The sequence below is a fragment of the Lissotriton helveticus genome, chromosome 12 (genome assembly GCF_964261635.1).
Source record: "Lissotriton helveticus chromosome 12, aLisHel1.1, whole genome shotgun sequence".
NCBI lineage: Eukaryota > Metazoa > Chordata > Amphibia > Caudata > Salamandridae > Lissotriton > Lissotriton helveticus.
The window spans coordinates 701,147,934-701,173,949 of record NC_136073.1 but is presented as its reverse complement, the minus strand read 5'-3'; the positions used below and the strand labels follow the sequence as shown (position 1 = coordinate 701,173,949).

Genomic DNA, 26,016 nt, shown 5'->3' with positions numbered 1-26,016 from the left:
CGTGCTGCCCGTGTTTGCTGTGATAAGCACCTAGTGCTCATTTGAAGTTTGTTTTGTGGGTAGCTGCTTTTGAAGCCCTCCATTTTCATTCCAGCTTTCTGCAGCTGGATTTGATGAGCCTTAGTTCAGCTGTGTACCAAGGGGCATGATGTCTGCTGGATTTAAGGTTCTGTTACTTGTATAGATCGACATTATCTAGAGCTTCGGAGAGGGCCTGTTGGAATAAAGCTAAGGAAGAGTTTATATCCTACGCATTATACAAATTAGGTGCACAAATGGCACAAATGAAGGACTCAAGGGTGACTTTCCGCCACAGTCATGACCTCGAGCGATTTTCGATTTTAGGCTTAGAAAGGACAGTAGTAGGGATCTGGAAACGGATGAGAAAGTGGTCAGTCCAAGTTAAAGGCTCTTAAGTGTCTTTGTGAAAAAGTCTTGAATTAGAAAAAACAGTGGTTAAATGTGTAGGCCCAGTATACAGTAAGGTGTAGGTCTGGCATTTTGAGACCAGATAGTAGGAGTGATACGTTACGGTTGGTAACTATTTCTGCGTGGTAGTTGAAGTCACCTACTGGGAAAAATGTACCCGTGGAAAGCATGTGAGATGCTAGAAGTTCAGCCGGTTTATGGATGAAATCTTTCTTGGAGCCAGGGGGGCGACACACTAATGCGCCTTTCCATATATCGCCATGGGGAGATTATTGTTTAAATATGGCCATTTCCGCCCAATCGGATAGAAGAGTAATGAGCTCAACTTTAAAGGAGTCCAGGAAGGCAAATCCTCACGGCTTGGTTTCTCTGTCAAGCCTAACTTGTAGTTGTTGAGAAAAGCTTTAGGAATAGAATGGAGGGCTAACGAATGCAACCAGGCTTCGGTAATAAAGCAAATATTTGGGTGCATAGATGTATGCGAATCCCACATTTCCGTCACATGTTAGAGGATAGACCATGCAGAACATGACATGAATGAGCACAAACACGTCACACTTAGAGGCACATCTGTTACAAATGCATAACTGTGTGGTATATTGCCAATGCGGGACAGTGTTTGCTGAAAGAAGTTACATTGTAAGAACTGGATTTCATTTCTGTAAAAATATGTTTTTGGAAGGGCAACGGCACCAGACCTTTTCACTCTCGCTGCATTGGGGAGCGGGAGATCAGCCTGAACCTCTCTGCATTCTCAATAGCTCATTTGCCACTTCTGTCAAGGTTCAAAGACTCGGGTCAACAGCTGATAGTTTCAAAACACTTAGCGCCACTCTACACAGACACAGCAATCAATGACATTCTGTGACATCACAAAATGACTCTTACCTTACCCTCTATCAGGGTAGTGATCCAGGACAACTAGGCATACTAAAGTATGTCTTCGCATCCTGCATCGCTGCAGCCCTCCATAGCTCACACAAGGCACTTCTTAATTTTACACACCCTCCATCATTCTGTAGTGAATGAACTTTCCTATAGGCGTCTTACCACAATTTACAGAAAGTTAAATACTCTATGCTTAATCATCCTACTACCTCCAGAAATGCCTAATGCCTTAAAAACTGGTCAGCTGAGCCCATTCATCTAAAATGGTTATTGTGCTAATAAGAACAAATCTGTGTTGTACTCCAGTTTCATATCTACCATTTGTAGATATAGTAGGCAATGGTGCCATGATGTATTCATCACTCACCCGCAAACTCATACTCCAAGAGGTAAAAGTTAAACAAGAACAGTTGGAATAATGTATGTTCTACCTAATTAATGCTTAGCAGTTTGTCATTACCTGAAGTTCCTGTAGGCACTTCACATTCAGTTTCTCAGTTGCGTCCCCGACACACCATGCCAGGCTAAGATGGAAGGAGGGATCCTGTTTTTAAATAAAAGGAATATTATTAGCAGAGGCTGAAATAAATGCCTCAAGAGCCTACAGACTACTGAGCACAGCCTCCGATCTACCTTCTGCAACCTTGTGCTTTGTTACCCAACCACTACTATCAGGACATAGATTTACCCTGCATAAACTACACTGGCGCATGGGTTACAGGAACATCATTCTATATGTAGTCCTCTTGCCAGCACAAAGCCTGGTTTGGCGCACTACACACCATCACCGCTAACAGGAGTATTTCTCCCTTATCACATTGCATATGATCAGTGAGAGCATAATGTTCACTGGCGTAAAGGGATATACTTACTATGGCACACTTTCTATAGTAACTGGTATCAATGCACAGCATTCTATTGGGGCGCTGCATACAGAAACTGGTGTCAAGACCCAGAACACAACATATAAAAGCACTGGTTATCACAGTTCCGCTTTCCCCAGCTCAATGTGTATGATGATTAGCACCATGGTACATTAGCTCTCTACACCCAAGGCCCCCTGCACACAATCACTGGTGTAAGGCATGCCACCCTCGGGTAGATTGCACAATCATCATGAGGACCAGCCTTTTTTGTAAAAGACCTACACACTCACTGGTCCGTGACACATTCACCCAACTTTCCGGCACACAACGAGCACTGATATACAACTGCTCTACCTAATGAATGCTATATAGCGCTCTTCCCCTCACAACTTGCAATGACAAAAGACAACTCTTAGAAGCACAGAGGGTCTACTCAGGAGAAAAGAAGATCCTACTGGAGGCAATAGTTGGACCTCAGACAGCCCAGGGAACAAAACAAAAAAAAAAAAACAAAAAAAAAAAGTACGGCCACTAAGGAGAAAGATTGCAATTGGTTGGAGGACCACAGAGAGGAAAAAAGTGCAGAAAAAAAATTACAACGCATTTGGACATGGAAGGGGGAGCACAGAAAAAGAGAAAGGAAAGATCATCCTAATAGCAGTCATTTAAGCCTACGCATATGTGACACTAAACTCATGTGACACAGACTTTCCTCCAGAAAGCATTTTAAAACCAATATTTGCCAAAAGCACATCTGTAAGGAAAAGGAACAAATCGGACACAGACAGACCCCCCCCACCCCTAGGCAACCAGAATGTGCATGTTAATTTGAAGAGGTCTGTGGGTGTGTTTGTCGTGTTTTAAGGATCCACAAGCTGGCATATTTCATAAGATATTGTCCTAAGTGTATGTATTGGGTAATCGGGTCCTGCTGGAAGTCTCACATAAAAGCACTGATAAACTGACTAGCATTATAAAACCCATTGATATTTTCAGGATATCTACAAAGGATATGTAGATTACAAATTTACATACAACAAATTTAATTCGTGGGTATTTGAATACTGTTGGTCGTATGAAAACCCTGCAGGGATGTACTATTCCTTGGATCTACAAGTCCCGCCCTGACTAGGAGACAATCTTCTTCTGTACATTGCACGCACTCCCTGGCTTCGAACACACTTTTGAACTAGCACACTGCAAACACTCACACAGTAATCTTTATCAGGATACAGGATCGTCTGGCACAGTGCACACATTCACTGGCTTGGTGGTAAAATGCTTCTTGGCCCTATAACACATGTATTCATTTGTATCCAATCACAGCATCATTAAGGGGCAGCACACAGGTTCATAGGCATCCGAACACAGTCCCCTCCACCACAGTAAACACGCACTCACTGGTATCATATCACAGCCTCATTTAGCTGAGTACATACAAAGCCTCCCCAAAACAGCACACACATACACTGGTATCAGATAACATCCTCCTGCAGTACAGAACACACACTGGTTCAAGAATACAACCTACTGTAATATAGTATATACACTGATTGCTATCAGATCGTTGCCTCCTGCAGTGCTCTCTACATTACACATTCACTCCCAATCAAGGTACTTACTCTTAACAACACACCACACATACACACCCACACCCACACCACACACACACTCGTATAACCAAGCATTCCTCTGTACAGTACACAGACACTGGCATCATAGTATACGTCCTTTCCTATCCTCCTTATAACTACACGGACACTTAAGAGTCTCTGTGGTGAGGGGAGAAGTGCATTTTGGGTATAGCCTAGTCTTTCTTTTAGTGATACTGGTGTGTTGGTGAAATCTACTGAATCTCGTGGAGGAAAGAATAGATGTGCCCTCCAACCCCGAATCATGGCCAGGGCATGTGAGAAGTTGGCCTGATATATGATGCTCACTAGTTCTAGTGATCACCTTGTATCAGTCCAAACAACCCTTATGGTGATTGGTTGTAAAGTCAACCGTATAGACCAGCTATCCTAGTAGCGTGGACAAAAGCAGTCTTTTAGGCTAATCTCTTTTGGCATGTGAAGCCAGCTGTTTTACCATAGTATAACCCCTTGAATACCAAATGAAAGGACACCACACAAGTTGTTATGAAAATAAACAATCTATTTATTAATAACAACACCTCTGAACTCTTTATGAGGTCAGAGGGCTAAGCACATGACAATACTAAAAAGGAAATACGAGTTCGCACAAGATTTACACGTGTGCCTTAGGGGCACGACAAACCATATACTCAAAACAATGGAATGCGAGGAAGGAAAGTACTGTAAGGAGATCCAGAGGCTGGCGGATCGCTGGGACTACGCTACAAACTAGGTAAGTAAGGAGGAGGAGGCCCACGGGACTCACGTGCAGAGTGGAAACTCTCACGCGAGATGCGTACCAACGTCTATGGATGCAACAGTTTACAAAGTTACGGATTCCGGACGAACCCGGCTGGATGGAGGGAAAACAACAGTGGACCTGGACACTAGGATAGTGAACACAGACTTCAGCACCTAGAAGCTTTAGTTACCTAACCCACAGGCTGCGGGTGCATAGGGCTGAAGTTGCGTCGGAGTTGCTGCGTTGATCCCGGTGATGCCTGAAACAAGAAGTTGCTGGCAGGCAGCCAGATGGAGGAGTCCGGTGGTTCCAAGGATGGAACTAAGAAGATGGAAGTCCTGAAAAGGAAGGGGACAGAGTCTTGGTCACTAGTCAGTGACGGTGCTGGAACCAGGAGGGAACCAGGAGCTGTCGCCGAGTTCAGGTGAAGGAGGGGTCGCTTCTCTCTGTAGCTGCGAGGACCAGGAGATGCTCTTCACGACCAGGCTGGAGGCACGAGCTGTCCCACGTAGTCTGCTGCTGTTGGCGGTGTCGGATCGTCGATCTGGACAACAGGCCTTGGCTAATGCAAGCCACACGGTGGAACAAAGATGGCATCTGGTGCGGACCAGGAGGGTCCGGGGTGCTCCTCTTTTACAAGGAAGCAAGGGCCAGTCTGGGGAACCAGACTAGCAGAGTCGAATTCTTTGGGTCGTCGTCTCAGAGGTCACTGGCCAGCCGGCAAGTGACCAGACAACAGGGCAAGCAGCAACCAGGCAAAAGGGCCCCACGCAGATCACGGGGATGCTGGGGGGCTGGTCTTTGGTGCAGGAGCTGCGTCGGTGTAGGGCTTCTCAAACCCTGATGCACTCACACGAGGGTCACTCGGGGGTCGTGCTGGAAAAGCTGTGCAGGTTTCTTCAAGATGGCCGCCTCCACGTTGCTCGTCGCACCCACGGGTCTCAGCTGTGCTGTGGATGTGGGTAGAGGTCAGAGAATTCTGGAGGTCCGGGTCTTGTCGAGCTGGGTCGTCGGATTCCTGGAACCGGTGTATGCACAGGGCACCTTGTGTGCCCCAGGCATGTCTCATTCCTTTCAGCCTGAGCCTACCCAATACACAAAATCCTGTCTGGGGTGGGGCTAGCACCTCCCAAGGCAGGAAACCCTTTGTCTGAGCCTCCCTCGCTGGAAGGACTCCCAGCAGCAGGAGGTCAGACTTGTGTCTGTGGTGGCAGCATCCATTTTGTGATGCTGAGGCTTGAGTTAACTTTAACCGGGGTTTACAGTTACATACATGTCGTGTCCCTCTAAAAGGGTGGAATGCTAACCCCGTCGCCAGAATTGGCGAGGGGTTAGTATTCCAATTCGTATGACACCTTACTCGACATGTTTTGATAATGCTATGCCAAAGTTAGCATTTAACCGCGAGGATTATAATGCACTTAAGAGTACATGGTATAGCGTGATCATGGAACAGCTATTAGGACTTGGTTCCGCAAGCTGCAAATGGGCACAGCTCATGCCAGAGCACCATCTCACATAAATCCAAGCACTCTGCCTTCAGGATTGCTAAGGCCTGCCATCGGAGTGACTGATAGGAATATATGTGTCCATTTTAGGGTTAGATATAGGAATACTATATCTAAAGCAAAGGGTGTTTACACCACCTTGCCCCAGCTGTCGTGCAGCCAGTTGTGTCAGATTTGGGTGGCCAGCCAGGGGTGGCATAATACATGCTGCAGCCCCTGGTAGGCCCTGGGTACACCTATGCCCTGGATACCTAAGGTATACTGTACAGGGACTGATAAGGTGGCCCAGTACCAATTGGTAAATGCACCTAAGGTACATGCTTGTCAATTTAGAGAGAGAACAGCTAGGCTGTGGGTCTGATTAGCAGGCCCACAGCCAGGGTAAGTCGTAAACCAGTGAAGCAAAAATCAAAAATCTGGGGTGGCCATGGGATTGCAGACCCCACTCTCCTACATAACCCCCCCCCCAAACTTAGGGACATTAAACTAACCTTGACCAGGTAAGTCTTCTTGCTCTAAGTGGAAGCCCCTGGAGAGACCATCTGCATTACCATGGTCAGTTCCTGGGCGGTGCTCCACTGTAAAGTCCATTCCCTGTAGGGAAATGGACCACCCAAGAAGTTTGGGGTTTTCAGCCTTCATTTGATTTAGCCATAAGAGGGGCTTATGGTCGGTCTGAACTTTGAAGTGAGTACCAAACAAGTATGGCCTCAACTTCTTCAGGGCCCAAACCACAGCAAAGGCCTCCCTCTCAATAGCTGACCAACGTTTCTCTCTAGGGGTCAGCCTTCTACTTATAAAAGCAATGGGCTGGTCATGACCATCAATATTCAGCTGAGATAGAACAGCTCCCACACCCAACTCAGAAGCATCTGTTTGGACAATGAAAGGCTTGGAGTAGTCTGGACTCTTGAGAATAGGTGCAGTGCACATGGCCTGCTTTAGGTCATCGAATGCCTTCTGACAGCTAACTGTCCACTGAACTTTCTTTGGCATTTTCTTACTTGTCAGGTCATTAAGTGGAGTCACAATGGTTCCATAATTTCTGACAAATTTCCTGTAATAACCAGACAGGCCCAACAAAGCTCTGACCTGTGTCTGGGTGGTTGGAGGAGCCCAGTCCTTTATGGCCTGTATCTTGCTCTCCAGAGGTTGAACTTGGCCTCCACCTACAAGGTGGCCCAAGTATACAACTTGACTCTGCCCTATCTGGCACTTAGTAGCCTTGATAGTGAGGCCTGCCTTTTGCAGGGCCTCTAAAACTTTCCTCAGGTGGATCAGGTGATCCTCCCAGGTGGAGCTAAAGACAGCAATATCATCTAGATATGCTGCACAAAAGTCATCCAACCCAGTGAGAACTTGGTTCACCAACCTTTGAAAAGTGGCAGGGGCATTTTTCAACCCAAAGGGCATCACCACAAATTGGTAATGACCTCCTGGGGTAGAAAATGCTGTCTTGGCCTTGGCATCCTCAGCTAACCTGATTTGCCAATAACCAGCTGTCAGGTCAAATGTACTCAAGAACTTGGCAGAAGCCAATCTGTCAATGAGTTCATCTGCTCTTGGTATTGGATGGGCATCTGTCTTAGTGACAGCATTGAGACCCCTGTAGTCTACACAAAACCTCATCTCTCTCTTACCATCCTGGGTGTGAGGTTTAGGTACTAGAACTACAGGACTAGCCCAAGGGCTCTCTGAGAGTTCAATGACTCCCAATTCCAACATCTTTTGTACTTCAGTTTTTATGCAGTCCCTGACGTGGTCAGGTTGCCTGTAGATTTTACTCTTTATAGGCAGACTGTCTCCAGTGTCCACCTCATGTGTGCACCAGTTTGTCTGACTGGGGGTAAGAGAAAACATTTGTCTGAAGGACTTGCCTACAATCCTGTTGCTGATGCTCAGAGAGGCTGTCAGAAAAGACTACACCATCCACTGACCCATCATCAGGGTTCTGAGTGAGCAGGTCTGGAAGAGGGTCACTCTCTTCCTCCTGTCCCTCATCTGTGGCCATGAGCAAGCCCATGTCCTCCCTGTCAACAAAAGCTTTGAGCCTATTCACATGAAGTACTCTGTGAGGGCTCCTGGGAGTTTCCATGTCTACCAAGTAGGTGACTTCTCCCTTTTGTTCAATGATGATGTGGGGCCCAGACCATTTGTCTTGGAGAGCTGCTGGGGTCACTGGCTCCAACACCCACACCTTCTGTCCTGCATGGTAAACAGTTAGGACAGCCATTTGGTCATGCCAAGCTTTTTGAAGTTCTTGACTGGCCTCCAGGTTTTTAGATGCCTTCTCCATGTACTCTGCCATCCTGGAGCGGAGACCAAGTACATAGTCCACTATGTCAAGTTTAGGCTTTTTGAGAGGTAACTCCCATCCTTCCTTCACAAGACATAGGGGTCCTCTTACAGGATGTCCAAACAAAAGCTCAAAAGGGCTGTAACCAACCCCCTTCTGTGGGACCTCTCTGTTGGTCAACACAAACAATCACAAGAAGCACGGACACATAGTCCAGTGCCCCTTAAGCCTTTTTGATTGACTAGCTTAAAATGGCCGACCCCCGAACAGCATGTATCACGTGACCCGTAATTGGGCGGGGCCACGCGCTCCGTAGTGATTCGCTGCATGTAATGTAAATAACCCTCCCCGCCGAGCTCCCACATCTACTCGAGCTCGGCGGTGAAGGGTAGGTCAAGCAGCCGGGGCGCAGGAGACTAGAGGTGAGTGCTCTTAGGTGACGTTAGGCTCCACTGATAATGGGAACCACTCGCAGGAGTGTACACTGCTAGCTAGTTGACTAATGCTCTCCTGGATGTGGTGTTCTGTTTTTGTCTTAATCCATAACCCAGTCTTGACTATTTGACTCATCCCTGATGCCTCACCCCGCCGACCCCTCATGTGGCAGGTAGTTCTTAACTATTAGGTGAGTAGATAAAGGGAATGTTTGTTGGACTTTGAATCCCTTAAAGTTGGAGGGGCAGCACACTTACATAGGCTAAAATCATCATGGTGAATGAACCTAGCTACACTATAGAGCCTGGTTAGCTATTGCATGTGACTCACTTGTATATTACAAATCCCTTGTTTTAAATCCTCTTCCTCATACTTCACAGAAATACCCCTTCACTCACTTTGTGATTGTTGAGAACGCCATACTATAGATAGGTGGCATACTTAACCACTCAGGCATCTGTCGACTGTGATTCAGAACACAAGTACACCTATAGCATGCCACGCTTGCTCACTTTTCTTTCCCATTGGCGTGACCAAATTGTATAAATAACGCATATTGTTTTAACTATTGTTGTTTTATCTCCCTTCAATACTTAGGTATAGGACAACCAACACAGAGGTAACACAAACACAAACCCGCACATGACACTAGCATGTGGTTTTATCACCTTCTGTAGGTCCTGATGAATCGCGGGTTACTTCAGCCCACCGCGAGAAACATGTCGACCGTTGTACACTACTAGCCCCATCTAGGTTCACCTGAATTAACTCGTTGTTTCCTAGTGAGCTAGCCCCCTGTTTTTAACTGCAGCGAGGGACCCCCTGAATAAAATTCGTTCCAGGTACCCTTAGCTACATTTTAATATCCCCTTTTTCACTACCACACACCACCCTGCCCACACACCCGCACTTCACCATAAGGCAGTTGGAAAAAGATCTCCGCCAAAGAGCCCCTCTTTGAGGTGAGCCCGTCGGGGATTGCACCGCCTCCCCGACGAGGAGCAACTGCCGATGATGAAGCATGACATCCTTCGGGGTGTGTGAGGCCAATCCATCCAACAAAATGGATGCCCTTGGGTGTAAAATCCACACCTTTGGTCACGCCAACCAATCTTCCCTCTAGTCACGCTCAGGAACAGTCCAGTACCCCCCTTGTTGCAACGATTGCCACGGGCACACACTGTGACTGGACCTTCCACTCCCTTGAGTGGTAATTGGTGCCCTTAGATCTAGCGATCTACCTTCTCCCCTCTATTTCAAACACTCTAGCACGGTTCACACCGTGGGAGCTACCTTAAGGTGGGTTAGATTTTTCAGATCCCCCGAATCTATTGACCCCATACCTAATTGGTGGGTCACACGAGGCCCATAGCCAACCTTGGCTTTTGGAACCCTCCCCTTCCCCTCCCCCCCAAAAACCACAACCCCCCCCCCCCCCCCTACCTTCTGTGAAGGACTCCACCGCCGAGACCAGTCACCCTTGACTTTTCCCATTATGGAAGGTCAAGGTCTGAGTTTTGGTGAGGATGAAGCAGCAGCTATCATGAGGATACCATCTCTGTTCGGTGTAGACACTGAACCAGCCACGGGGAGTAACACCTCAGAGTGGCAATCCCTATCAGACCTTAAGCGGGAATGGATAAGGATAACCATCCATGGCACGATGATGGCCCAATACTTTAAAGCCAAGATAGCACCCAATGGGCTGATCGTCAGGAACTTCCCAAGGATATTCTGGGAGGACGGACAATTCAAGGTGGAGTGGTCACAGGTGGCATGGAAGTGCACACACGACCTCCTCATACTGATAGTCAATACAGCCAAACGCCTAGCAGACGCACTTCTTGTGAGAATACAAGCAGCTGAAGCGGCGTTGAAATCAGCGGTACAAAATCCTGGATTTAAGACTAAACTAGCAGAAATTAATAAAGAGATGGCAGAACATAAAGAATTCTTGATGAATCAAAAGATTACAAAGTTACAAAAAGATATCAAGAAATTCTCTAAAGAAAAGGTCTACCCGTACTTGAAGGATGACTATGTGCCCCCAGGGACCAACCAGAATACAGACTATAACTCGGACTCTAGTAATAACTCCTCCAGAAGGGGCTCTAACAGCGGCTCCGATAGTAGTGGAGAAAATGGGACAGCACAAATGCCGCCAAGACCTAGGAAAGGAAGGGGCCGAGGACAACAAAATTACCCAAACTATCCTAACCAAGGACCCCTCACTGGGCCCCCTCCCTTTTGGCAGTATCCCCAGTTCCACCAGTTCCAACCCCCGTTTGCCCCCCAGTATCCCCCGTTCTACCCCCCTCAAAATCTTGCAAACCCTCCTTTTTTAGGCAGAGGTTGGGGCAGAGGGCGAGGGCGAAAAAGAGGGAACGCTCCAGAAAAGAGGGTGCAATGGGAGGAACCACGCCCACAAGGGATGGACACGAGGAGCACGAACCGATCGGGTCCACAGTAAGTCTCGTGGTCAACCTCTCTGACCGGCTTCTCTCACAAAAAGAAGCGGATGTACTTCAAAAAGGTCTAGGTTTTGTACCGACACCTAAGATTGACTACTTCCAAGAGACTAGGGAATTGAAGTCATTCTTCAGGAAAGTCAGGCTAAAAGCCTTTTTTGAAGGAAAACCTAGTGAACAGTCAGGTGACTCTGGACTACACAATCCATCGACGTTCACACCACATAATGGAATGGTCCCCCCGGAAGTACTCACATTCGAACAAGCGGTGTTGAGAGACATTTCCAAACTGAACAGACATGCATCACACTGCAATGTCTCCAGGGAGGAGATGACAGTCTTGAGATCACTGGCTGACGATCCTCTTATCACCATAAAACAAGCGGACAAAGGCGGCGCTACTGTTCTCATGAACACCAAGGACTATGAGACAGAATGCAATAGACAATTGGGCAACCGAAAGTACTATACCCCCATCCCTAATGATCCAACCCAGCGCTTACTAACTACCATCACGAGTTTAGTCACAAGCGCAGAATGTGACCAATGGATTACGAGTAAGGAGGCAGATTTTCTCATCAAAAAGGACCCGAGGGTCCCATATTTTTATATCTTGCCAAAGATCCATAAAGCAACCAGACCTGTACCAGGGAGACCTATCGTCTCAGGGATAGACTCAGTCCTTGAGCCCCTCTCACAATTTTGTGATTACTTTCTGCAACCCCTGGTCAAAAACATCCCCTCCTACATCCAGGACACCACAGACGTGTTACGCATCCTGGACAATGTCCAGCACGCTGAGGATATTGACCTGCTGATTACCTTGGACGTGGAGGCCCTCTACACAAACATTCCTCAGAGGGCCACACTGGAGGTTATTGAGGAGAGACTCAGTCAGGAGAACTGGACGTCAGACACTCCGCAATCCTTTGTCTTGGAATGCGCCACCCTAGCGCTTACAGAAAATTTCTTCGAATTTAAGGGCAAATTCTACCATCAGACCCAGGGCACCTCTATGGGCAGTACCTTTGCTCCTTCGGTGGCCTGTCTCTACATGGCCAAGTTTGAAAAAACATACATAGACCATGAGTCCAATCCTTTCCGCAGTAACATTAAAATGTGGAAACGTTTTATTGACGATATCCTGATCCTGTGGAAAGGGCCGGCATCTTCCCAGGAGGCGTTTCTTGAGTGGATCAATGCTTTGAATCCGCATTTGAAATTCACCATGACCTCATCACCTAAGGAGATCGCTTTCCTGGATCTCACAATCAGACTAGACGAGGGGTCAATAAGCACTACCATGTATCGGAAGCCAACTGACCGCAACAGCCTCTTGCACTATAAAAGTCACCATCCAAAAGCCTTGCGCTCTAATTTGCCATTCGGGCAATTCTTGCGGATAAGGCGCAATTGCAGCGATGTGCGTGATTATAAAAAGGAATCTGCAATCTTGTCCAGGAACCTTCTTGACAGGGGCTACCCCAAAAGCGATGTTCTGAGAGCCAAAAAACGGGCACGGAACAACAATCGCGAGGCACTGCTAGAACACCGGGACAAGGTCCGCACAGAGAACCAACCCATCACATGTGTGACAACATTCACCCCTAGGTCTAACCAAGTCAGGAAGACTATAAAACATCACTGGGGTATATTGAGCACGGGTGAGTTGACCATGGAAGACCCTAGGTTTGCCTTCAAGAGGTCAAAAAACATAAAAGATATTCTCATTAGCACCCGACCTAAGAAGGCAATCAAAGAAACCCAACAGACACTGTGGCAGCTTCCCCCTGTTACGGGCCACTATCCTTGCGGTATGTGTGGTGTCTGCCGATACACTCGGGCAGCTAAAACTATACAGCTCTCTGAGACCTTTACATGGGAGCTGAGGCACCATACTAACTGCAACACTTCACACTGCGTTTACCTTCTCACGTGTCCTTGTGGTTTGCAGTATGTCGGAATGACAACCCGCCCCATCAAAACTAGGATCATTGAACATCGGAGTAACTTCCGCTGCAAAAAGACACACACGAAGATGTGTAAACATTATGTAGACCAAGGCCACGATGAGGACTCCGTGAAGTGGGTAATAATTGAGTCTAGCCCTAATTGCCCAAAGAATGTCCTCTTCAGGAAGGAACAGAGATGGGTCCACCGCCTATCCTCTGACAGACTGGGACTCAATGAAGATATTCCTTGGCAATCGCTATGAGCCATTGCAACCTGAATCTGACACACTGTTGCAAACGATCCTAGGCAGCCCTACGTCCAGTTTTGGGATGTTATCTGTAAGAACCAATGGGCACATATGGCACAGTGCAACTGTATTTACAGCACTCTAACAAAGGCTCCCACCGCCGATTACACCGTCCACATTACGAACAAAATATATGCCACAGCATCTTAGGTGCCTTTTACCTGGCTGACACACTTCATTAATGATGCCTGCACATTAAATCCAGCTAATATGTTAGTTCCACCAGTCTAAGATGTCCGCCCCATTAAACCATGTGAAACAGGTTATTTATCCAGGGGCTCGTGTGCTGTGACACCACTCATCATGGCCGCCTTAACATCTCTAGTAGCGCGATTCCTCCGCTACATATTGCCTAAATACCACTAAGTTTCACCATCTTACGTTAAATACCACACACGCTCCAAACACCAGTAATAAGGGGCCCGCGTTGGTCAACACAAACAATCACAAGAAGCACGGACACATAGTCCAGTGCCCCTTAAGCCTTTTTGATTGACTAGCTTAAAATGGCCGACCCCCGAACAGCATGTATCACGTGACCCGTAATTGGGCGGGGCCACGCGCTCCGTAGTGATTCGCTGCATGTAATGTAAATAACCCTCCCCGCCGAGCTCCCACATCTACTCGAGCTCGGCGGTGAAGGGTAGGTCAAGCAGCCGGGGCGCAGGAGACTAGAGGTGAGTGCTCTTAGGTGACGTTAGGCTCCACTGATAATGGGAACCACTCGCAGGAGTGTACACTGCTAGCTAGTTGACTAATGCTCTCCTGGATGTGGTGTTCTGTTTTTGTCTTAATCCATAACCCAGTCTTGACTATTTGACTCATCCCTGATGCCTCACCCCGCCGACCCCTCATGTGGCAGGTAGTTCTTAACTATTAGGTGAGTAGATAAAGGGAATGTTTGTTGGACTTTGAATCCCTTAAAGTTGGAGGGGCAGCACACTTACATAGGCTAAAATCATCATGGTGAATGAACCTAGCTACACTATAGAGCCTGGTTAGCTATTGCATGTGACTCACTTGTATATTACAAATCCCTTGTTTTAAATCCTCTTCCTCATACTTCACAGAAATACCCCTTCACTCACTTTGTGATTGTTGAGAACGCCATACTATAGATAGGTGGCATACTTAACCACTCAGGCATGTGTCGACTGTGATTCAGAACACAAGTACACCTATAGCATGCCACGCTTGCTCACTTTTCTTTCCCATTGGCGTGACCAAATTGTATAAATAACGCATATTGTTTTAACTATTGTTGTTTTATCTCCCTTCAATACTTAGGTATAGGACAACCAACACAGAGGTAACACAAACACAAACCCGCACATGACACTAGCATGTGGTTTTATCACCTTCTGTAGGTCCTGATGAATCGCGGGTTACTTCAGCCCACCGCGAGAAACATGTCGACCGTTGTACACTACTAGCCCCATCTAGGTTCACCTGAATTAACTCGTTGTTTCCTAGTGAGCTAGCCCCCTGTTTTTAACTGCAGCGAGGGACCCCCTGAATAAAATTCGTTCCAGGTACCCTTAGCTACATTTTAATATCCCCTTTTTCACTACCACACACCACCCTGCCCACACACCCGCACTTCACCATAAGGCAGTTGGAAAAAGATCTCCGCCAAAGAGCCCCTCTTTGAGGTGAGCCCGTCGGGGATTGCACCGCCTCCCCGACGAGGAGCAACTGCCGATGATGAAGCATGACATCCTTCGGGGTGTGTGAGGCCAATCCATCCAACAAAATGGATGCCCTTGGGTGTAAAATCCACACCTTTGGTCACGCCAACCAATCTTCCCTCTAGTCACGCTCAGGAACAGTCCAGTACCCCCCTTGTTGCAACCTCTCTGTAAGCAAACAGAAGGCAGGGTAAAAGGATGTCCCATCTTCGCCTAAACTTTTCTGGTAACCCTTTTATCATCCCTTTGAGGGTCTTGTTGAATTTTTCAACAAGCCCATTGCATTGTGGGTGATAGGGTGTGGTGAATTTGTAATTGACACCACATTCCTTCCACATAGCAGTCAAGTATCCTGACATGAAGTTTGCACCTCTGTCAGAGATCACCTCCTTAGGGAACCCCACTCTGGAGAAAACTCCAACCAGGGCCCTTGCCACAACAGGAGCTGTAGTGGTCCTAAGGGGAATAGCTTCTGGATACCTGGTGGCATGATCCACTACCACCAGTATAAATCTGTGCCCAGATGCTGTTGGGGGGTCCATTGGTCCAACAATGTCAATCCCCACTCTCTCAAAGGGAACCCCCACCACAGGTAGTGGTATAAGGGGGGGCCTTTGTTGTGCCACCTGATTTGCCACTGGCTTGGCAGGTGATACATGAACGACAAAAGTCCTTAGTGTCCTCAGACATGTGAGGCCAGTGAAAGTGTGGGGCAAGCCTGTCCCAAGTCTTGTTCTGGCCTAAGTGACCTGCAAGGGGAATTTCATGGGCTAAGGTGAGAAGGAAACCTCTCAGAGTCAAGGGGATGACCAGCCTCCTGGTAGCACCAGGCTTGGGGTCTCTTGCCTCAGAGTATAGGAGTCCATCGTCCCAATATACCTTATGGGCACCTGTAGCTTTCCCTGTAGCCTCAGCAGCAGCCTGCTGTCTGAGGGGTTCAAGAGAGGGGCAGTTTAACTGGGCCTGCCTCAAGTCTGCCCTGGAAGGGCCCCCTGTCCCAAGAAACTCAACCTGTTCAGGCTCAAGCTCTTCTAGGACAGTTCCTTCTGGGGTCTTGGGATCAGTCTCCTGAGAGAGCTGATCTTCCACCTGAGGCAGGGGGGAAGAGTCAACCTTACCCCTACTGCTCTTTCTCTTGGTTAGTGTCTGGTCCATTCTTCCAGGATCCAGCACTAGTTCAGCTGGGCATTTCTTGGCCTGTGACCTAGTCACAGCAAGGACATGTGCTGACAAACCTAACATTTCCACATGAGTCCTATACTCCACATCTGACCATAAGGAGGATTCCAAATCATTGCCCAAAACACAGTCCACTGGGAGGTCTGAACTAACAACAACCCCTTTGAGACCATTTACCCCTCCCCAGGAGAAGTTAACAAGTGCCATACTATGGGAGGTAGTGGCATTGCTAGCATTGGTCACCAGGTAGTCTGAACCCAGTATTACCTGGTCAGGGTCCACAAAGTTTGGTGTCACCATAGTGACACTGGCCCAAGTGTCCCTGTAGGCCTGAGCCATTTTTCCATTAATCAAAGGCGTTTGCCTGTACTTGCCCAGAGTACTGGGACTTATTGTAGGGGTCATATCCATGTCCCAGTACAAACAAGAACAGCCTGAGTAGGTGTTCTGACTAAGTCAGAGCCCGTCTCAGTTCCCAGGGTTAACCCCACTATAGCCTTAGGAGGATTACTACCACTACTTACTGTACTAGGGGGTGCAGGTGCCTTAGGGGCAGTAGTGGTAGGAGTTGGGCCTTTCTTGGTGCACTCACTAAACCAGTGAGTATTACTTTTGCAGTACTGGCACCATGGTTTCTTCTGACCATTGTCGTTCTTCTTTTGGGAATTCTGGGACCCACCCTCTTTAGGTTGTTGGGGCCCTGTTGAAGACTTCTGGTCATTTTGCTTATTCTCATTACCCTTGGGATCTGCTTTCTTCTGGCCACCACCCTGGTTCTGGTTCTGCTGCTTGACCCTTGTCCTGACCCATCTGTCTGCCTTCTTTCCCAATTCTTGGGGAGAGGTCAGATCTGAGTCAATAAGGTGCTGATGCAACAACTGATTCTGACAATTACTTAAGATTTGTTCTCTCATAATTAGATTATACAATCCTGTGTAATCAGTAACTTTACTTCCCAGTAACCAGCCTTCAAAAGCCTTAGTGGCACAATCAACAAAGTCAGCCCAATCTTGAGACTGAATTTTCTGGGTGTCTCTGAACAGCAACCTGTACTGCTCAGTGGTTAAGCCAAACCCATCAATCAGTGTATTCTTCAAGACTTGGTAATTGTTAGCATCCTCAGCTCTAGTAGTGAGGAGCTTATCTCTACCTTTACCTCCAAAGGAGAGCCACAATATAGCTGCCCACTGACTCTGGGGGATGCACTGGACAGTGCAGGCCCTCTCCAAAGCAGTCATCCATTTGTGGATGTCATCCCCTTGTTTAAAGGGGGGCACTATTTTACTCAGGTGTCTAGTATCAAAACTCCTGTCTTTATCCTTAGGGATATTGCTGCCACCAGTGGGGACTACCCCACTTAACTGTTGCTCTATAGCAAAGGCAAGCTTCTCCTTGGCAAGGGCAAGTTCTTCCCTCTGAATCCTCAGATTAGCCCGTTTCATCCTTGCTTCATGTTCCCTCCTCTGAGGGGAAGTCATTCTCCTCTGGGGAGAAGTCATTCTCCTCTGAGCAGAGGCATGAGAGTGCACAGATCTATTGGAGTCCCTAGAATGAGACCTGTCTCTTCTAACTCCAAAGTTAGGCCTGCTTAGGGTCAGTACTGGGGGTCCCCCAGATCCTTCCCTATGTAGGTCTAGGTTGGCCCTAGTAAGTCTGCTGACTAGCTCAGGACCATTGTCTGCCTCATCCCCAGAGGGATCCTCTTCTTCCTCCTCCTCTTCTACATCTTCTGTTTCAGGGAGGTTGGAGTCTGGGTCACCACAAGTACCTTCTAAGGGGGGCATGCTCCCATCTGTCTGAGAAGCTTTTCTAGCATCATATGTCTCTAAGAGACCTAACAGAAAAGGAGTGGTAGGGTTAGAACCCTGTTTTAGTTTCCTGGAGGTACACAATTGTCTCATCTCCTGGAAGCTAAGGGCTGCATATCTAGAAGTGACCTGTGGAGGGTCAACAACCACAAGGGGAGTCTCTGAAGACTCTCCCTGGGTAGACATGCTTCTAGTGTGGTGTAAGTGATGCACCTACCTACACTATGGGTTTACCTACTGATCCCTTGCTAAGAGTTGTAGTCAGGGTGTGCTAAGCCCGGTTACACTACAACAGCTGGTTCAGTAGAACTCCGAGTATTTCTAATCTTGTTATATGTACCTAGGTACCTTATGTGATCTTTCAAATGATATCTCAAGATTATACGTGGTAAAACAACAGCAAGCTCAAATCCCAACCGCTGCACACCAATGTGAGAAGTTGGCCTGATATATGATGCTAACTAGTTCTAGTGATCACCTTGTATCAGTCCAAACAACCCTTATGGTGATTGGTTGTAAAGTCAACCGTATAGACCAGCTATCCTAGTAGCGTGGACAAAAGCAGTCTTTTAGGCTAATCTCTTTTGGCATGTGAAGCCAGCTGTTTTACCATAGTATAACCCCTTGAATACCAAATGAAAGGACACCACACAAGTTGTTATGAAAATAAACAATCTATTTATTAATAACAACACCTCTGAACTTTTTATGAGGTCAGAGGGCTAAGCACATGACAATACTAAAAAGGAAATACGAGTTCGCACAATATTTACACGTGTGCCATAGGGGCACGACAAACCATATACTCAAAACAATGGAATGCGAGGAAGGAAAGTACTGTAAGGAGATCCAGAGGCTGGCGGATCGCTGGGACTACGCTACAAACTAGGTAAGTAAGGAGCAGGAGGCCCACGGGACTCAAGTGCAGAGTGGAAACTCTCACGCGAGATGCGTACCAACGTCTATGGATGCAACAGTTTACAAAGTTACGGATTCCGGACAAACCCGGCTGGATGGAGGGAAAACAACAGTGGATCTGGACACTAGGATAGTGAACACAGACTTCAGGACCTAGAAGCTTTAGTTACCTAACCCACAGGCTGCGGGTGCAAAGGGCTGAAGTTGCGTCGGGTTTGCTGCGTTGATCCCGGTGATGCCTGAAACAAGAAGTTGCTGGCAGGCAGCCAGATGGAGGAGTCCGGTGGTTCCAAGGATGGAACTAAGAAGATGGAAGTCCTGAAAAGGAACGGGACAGAGTCTTGGTCACTAGCCAGTGACGGTGCTGGAACCAGGAGGGAACCAGGAGCTGTCGCAGAGTTCAGGTGAAGGAGAGGTCGCTTCTCTCTGTAGCTGCGAGGACCAGGAGCTGCTCTTCACGACCAGGCTGGAGGCACGAGCTGTCCCACGTAGTCTGCTGCTGTTGGCGGTGTCGGATCGTCGATCTGGACAACAGGCCTTGGCTAATGCAAGCCACGCGGTGGAACAAAGATGGCGTCTGGTGCGGACCAGGAGGGTCCGGGGTGCTCCTCTTTTACAAGGAAGCAAGGGCCAGTCTGGGGGACCAGACTAGCAGAGTCGAATTCTTTGGGTCATCGTCTCAGAGGTCACTGGCCAGCCGGCAAGTGACCAGACAACAGGGCAAGCAGCAATCAGGCAAAAGGGCCCCACGCAGATCACGGGGATGCTGGGGGGCTGGTCTTTGGTGCAGGAGCTGCGTAGGTGTAGGGCTTCTCAAACCCTGATGCACTCACACGAGGGTCACTCGGGGGTCGTGCTGGAAGCGCTGTGCAGGTTTCTTCAAGATGGCCGTCTCCACGTTGCTCGTCGCACCCACGGGTCTCAGCTGTGCTGTGGATGTGGGTAGATGTCAGAGAGGTCTGGAGGTCCGGGTCTTGTCGAGCTGGGTCGTCGGATTCCTGGAAGGAAGGACTTTGCAGCAAACCGCACAGAAGCTTGATGGTGCCTGCGAAGCAGGATGGTCACTCCCTGACCATAGGGGAGATTCTTCAGTCTTCTGATGATCAGGAGGTCGAAGGTCAAGAGTTTTTCGTGGAAGTTGTCAAGAGTAATCTAACTTGGAATGGGACCAGCTCCTACCTTTATCTGGCTAAAGGGGGCTGCACTACGACTAGGTCCCTCCCCTGGGTGGGACCAGGAAGGGGGGTGGCTACACCCCCTTTCCTTTGTCCAGTTTCCCGCCAGAGCTGGGGCTGGAGTGCCCCAGCAACTGGTTGGAACCGGTGTATGCACAGGGCACCTTGTGTGCCCCAGGCATGTCTCATTCCTTTCAGCCTGAGCCTACCCAATACACAAAATCCTGTCTGGGGTGGTGCTAGCACCTCCCAAGGCAGGAAACCCTTTGTCTGAGCCTCCCTCGCTGGAAGGACTCCCAGCAGCAGGAGGTCAGACTTGTGTCTGTGGTGGCAGCATCCATTTTGTGATGCTGAGGCTTGAGTTAACTTTAACCGGGGTTTACAGTTACATACATGTTGTGTCCCTCTAGAAGGGTGGAATGCTAACCCCGACGCCAGAATTGGCGAGGGGTTAGTATTCCAATTCGTATGACACCTTACTCGACATGTTTTGATAATGCTATGCCAAAGTTAGCATTTAACCGCGAGGATTATAATGCACTTAAGAGTATATGGTATAGCGTTATCATGGAGCAGCTATTAGGACTTGGTTCCGCAAGCTGCAAATGGGCTCAGCTCATGCCAGAGCACCATCTCACATAAATCCAAGCACTCTGCCTTCAGGATTGCTAAGGCCTGCCATAGGAGTGACTGATAGGAATATATGTGTCCATTTTAGGGTTAGATATAGGAATACTATATCTAAAGCAAAGGGTGTTTACACCACCTTGCCCCAGCTGTCGTGCAGCCAGTTGTGTCAGATTTGGGTGGCCAGCCAGGGGTGGCATAATACATGCTGCAGCCCCTGGTAGGCCCTGGGTACACCTATGCCCTGGATACCTAAGGTATACTGTACAGGGACTGATAAGGTGGCCCAGTACCAATTGGTAAATGCACCTAAGGTACATGCTTGTCAATTTAGAGAGAGAACAGCTAGGCTGTGGGTCTGATTAGCAGGCCCACAGCCAGGGAAAGTCGTAAACCAGTGAAGCAAAAAGCAAAAATCTGGGGTGGCCATGGGATTGCAGACCCCACTCTCCTACAGGGCACACCAAGGAAAAAAGCATAAACCAGTAATAAAACATAAACCAGAGTACCTCATAGAAGGTTTCCAGATCAAAGTCTTGCAGGACTCTGTTGACCTCACGGATGAGGTCCTGCAGCTCAGAATATCCAGACGAGACCTCTAACCCGATAAAAGTCCTGAATAGAGATAAAAGAACAGCAGAAAGTTTCAGGCAGGTCAGTGCAGACAAGGTCATAAAGATATGGAAAAAGAGGACGAAAAGACCAGATGACCGGAAGAGGAGGCAAAACAAAAATACATCAATCAAGAAAGATGAACGCTTACTAACAGTCGCAGAAAAAGAGGAAGAAGAGAATGGATGACAGAAGGAAGAGGTAGGGCAAAAAGACACAAAAAACAAAGAGAGAAGCAGAAGGGTAATATGCATGAGGAAGAAAGCAGCACTGAAAGCAGAAACCAAGAAGAGACTGAGAACATCAAGATAAATAGGTGAGACTATTAAAACCAAAGCCAGTAATAAGATTCAAGTTTCTTCTGATAATGCAGTCAAGTTCAAGTTATAAACTTTATTTGATTGTTCATACAAACATCATAAAAGTATACAGAATAAAAGGAGGCACTTATGAATTAGTACAAAATCGAGGAATACAATACATAATAGTACTCGGATAAGTAAGAACATGGACTAGTAGCAAGGATTTGGACCAACACTAAAAAACCATGCTTTTTCTGGCCCATACTGATTTTAGAATAAAGGTTGCGATAAAAAAACAGATATCCGGGGTGGCAAGTGCAAATAAAAATCTCATGGCATTAGCAGTTGTGGACACAGAATATTTCTTAAACAATGGTTTGAGGTAGAAAATACGCAAAGATTTATACAGAGGGCATATTAACATGAAGTGCAACGTGCTTTGTTTAGTAATTCCGTCACACGGACAAGGGGTGGCAGAGTATATTTTCATCCTCGGAAATGCCACCAAATTATGCACAATACCTAATCTCAGCCTCGTTAATACATATTGGTGAGGCTGTCTAGTGATAGCTTTTAGGTACATAGGAATCCCAGTCCCTTCTTCCTTGTTTGAAAAATAGAAAGCATGGGTAGAATAATCACTAGATTGTTCTTTACGTCTGTTATTTTTATGCCTCAAAAAAACACCTTTAACCTCAAGCTTCGGTAAAACAGTAGCACACCTGGGGTCATCATGAACATCCAGATCAAAAAGTTCCTTAAAAGATGAAATGACATATTTTAGCCACGGAATCCGGTGGACATTGTCCAGGCGTAAACAGTCTTGAATTATTCCCCTGGTGAAGCCAGTTTCATCCTTTGACCAGATAGACCTCCAGGCCATTAAGGGCCTCAATCCGGTTAAGTCAGTTATATAATCCAACCCTAGTTCTTTATGGGTCAGTTCAATGGATGCCGAAGATGGAAGGCAGAGGAGTCTCTTAAGAAATAAGTTTTCCAATATTTGCAAATCCCTTTGAGGCCTGTGTCCCCAAACCCCTGAGCCATAAAGGGCAATAGATGCACACCTATGTCGATAAACATTCAACATATCTGGTATGCGGCGGCTTCCTAATTTGGCAGCAAAATGAAATACACTTAGGGAAGCCTTGCCCATCCTAGCTTTAACATTATGTTGTTCTGGGGCCCAAGATGCGCCATTATTAAAAGTAATGCCCAAATAACAAAAGTTATTCACAACCTCAATACGGTTTTCCTTAAAATAAAATGATTTAAGATTATTCACCTTTTTTCCACATGCCATGATGTAGGTTTTAGAATTATTAATTTTTAATTTCTTCCCCTGTATAAAATCATAAAAACTATTCATAAGTTTCTGGAGGCCTATGGGGGTTCTCGAGAGTAGGACGGTATCGTCTGCGTAAAGCAGCACCGGGATTGGTTGTCCCTCGACTTGCGGGGCATCAGCTTGCACGTTTTTCAGTTCAAACTCCATCGAATTTATAAACAAGGAAAAAAGTAGCGGGGCCAGGACACAACCCTGTCTAATGCCGGATTTTACCCTGATCTTCCTCGTGCACTCTCCCTCTTGACCATAGCGAATCTGGGCTGATAGATTATTATAAAGTCTTGCCAAAAAATGGATTATCGCTGCCGGAGCACCCATTTCGAGTAAGGTTGTCCACAGCAAGGTGTGGTCAACCAGATCAAAAGCACTAGAGAGGTCCGCAAACCAAAGGAACAAAGAACCCTGTTTTTCTTTGGTGTATTTTCCTATTATAAGGTCTAGGTTGATACACTGCTCAATAGTGCCGAGGCCCTTCCTAAAACCATATTGGGAAACTGCAAGGATATTATTGGTTTCAGCCCACTCCTCCAAGCGTAGCAATAAAACCCTGCTCATGATCTTTAACGAGGAATCCAGGAGGGAGATAGGGCGGTAGTTCTTAGCCTCTCCTCTATCTCCCTTCTTATAAATTGGCAGGATTATGGATTCGCTCCAGGTAGGAGGGGTGGTAACGTTAACTGCGGCATTAAACACTTGGGTCAATAGGGGGCTCCACAAGGCCAGATCTGTTTTGTTTAGATCGACCGGCAGCCCATCCGGTCCTGGGGCTTTCCCTCCTTTACTATTTCGAATTGCCATGTCGACTTCTTGAAGGGTAATCCCCAATGATTGATTGGATATGGTGAAGTTAACACTAGAGCTATCCTGGGCCTTACAAGTTGGGTCAAAAATCCCGGTAAAATATTGGACCCAGCTATCCTCGCTAACTTGGGTGGTTAAAACTGGGAACTCCTCCTTCTGGAGGAAAGGGCTATTGACAGTGCTCCAGAATAGCTTACAATCCCGTAGTGCTGCCGCCTTGGTCAGGTCCTCCCAGGCTTGTTCTCTTAGTTCCTGTTTCCTACGCTTCAGCTCGTGTTTATAAGTAGCCCTCAAAAGTATTACAACATCCCTATCTCTCGGGAGATTAGATAGAGCCCTCTTAAGATCTTGTAGCACAGAATTACAGGCTTTATCAAACCAGCCTAACGTGGCCCGCTTGGTTATGCCCTTGGTGATGGTGAGAGACTTTTTAATTATGTTACCAAGTTCTTCGAAGTCGGCTATAATACAACTTGGGGCGGCATCAACTTCAAGACAACGAAGTAGCACTTCGTGACCTGCGCCCACAATTTTCCTTAGTAATTTATCGGAATTATTTCCACACCATTTAATACGGATGCCATTTTGCCTACATGGTATAATCTCATCAACAATCCTACCGTCACGACGGGTCATAGGACCCCAGATGAGAATTGACAAAGTAATGGCATTGTGGTCACTAATTCCAAAATCCACAATAATAGGGACCGTACAAAGGGGGACCATCTGTGTTGATATCAACAAGTAGTCAATAACAGATGCAGAATTTCTCCCTGTAAAAGTCGGAACAATATTACCCTCGTTATCCAGAGCAGGTTGATGGATAACCAGATCGAGTTTTAACAGGAGGGTATTAAGGGAGTCGCCATAAAGAGTATGGGTGAAATGAGCCCGGTTCTCCCCATTGTCCCCATCATACCCACATACATTAGTATAGGAGTAGGGACAAGTTCTGATATTGAAGTCCCCCCCCCAGATAATGTCATATGGCTTGTGGGTATCATTGCAGATTTTATTTATATCTGACTCTAGTTCATCTACAACAAGGGTACTCGCGGGGTCAAATGAATTGTTATAATGATTAATCAACAAGGTGTTCCGGCCCCCTTTATGTTCCAGCCTAAGTATTTGAGAGTGTGAGCCTACAGTGGAGTGGGATCTCACACGTACTGAGAAGTGCACAGACAATAAAATCAACAATCCACCTTTTGCCCTACTCATGGAGGATTCTTGCGCAGGGCAATTATAAGAGACAAAACCATCATGATGAATATCAGTCGTGGACCAGGTCTCCTGGAAACAGAGGATGTCAAACCCGGAGATAGACTCCTTCCAACCCAGGGCTGACATCCTCTGCCGCCAACCGGCGATATTCCAACTTACGATTTTACAACCTAGGGGGCTAGTTACCAATGCTGGCTCAGTCAACACAAGGTTAGTTGAAGAAACCGGAATAGTTAACAACACCTCTGACGTACCCAGGGCATAAGGCGGCTGATGGAAATCCGCTATCACAGTTTGCAGAGGTGGAACTATTGGCAACATTTTAGGTGTTAAAGGAGGCAACAAACATTCAGCTGGACACATTTCATTGACCACAACTTCCTTGTCCACTAAACCATTACCCAACGCAGATTGGGAAGACCTTAAATCACATGTTGACAGTAGTCAATCCACCCCCTCTAGGCCATCTAGACAACTATACCGATTATAATAAAAAAAGGGATTGTACTGGGGGGTGTACTGGGACGATATGGCCGGTCTTATATCGTGGCTTCTTGGTCTTCCCCTTCGTTCAACCCTTGACCAATCAGGCCCACCTCTACCATGGGTTACATAGTTAGGTGGGAAAAAGAAAGACACTGGGAGGGTCTGAATGGTCGAGTCAAAAGACCTGTTAAATCCGGCACAAATATGGGATACCGTTCTGGGGTCTCTGAAGCTGACCGTAATACAATCCCCGTTAATGGACTTGGCCGTCTTACCGAACCAGGGTACCCTCCTTACCATAATAATCTCATTATGAAGATGG

General features: G+C 47.1%; 1 protein-coding gene across 1 annotated transcript in view; it reads right to left on the bottom strand.

The window, feature by feature from the left end:
- The window catches only part of USB1 (U6 snRNA biogenesis phosphodiesterase 1), a 206,152-nt gene that overhangs the window by 21,216 nt on the left and 158,920 nt on the right, over positions 1–26,016 (bottom strand). The window contains exons 5-6 of the mRNA XM_078668662.1: positions 21,431–21,536; positions 1,778–1,861 (exon numbers count right to left, since the gene is read on the bottom strand). Of these exons, the coding sequence (XP_078524788.1) occupies positions 1,778–1,861; positions 21,431–21,536 (190 nt within the window). The remainder of the gene's footprint in view (positions 1–1,777; positions 1,862–21,430; positions 21,537–26,016) is intronic.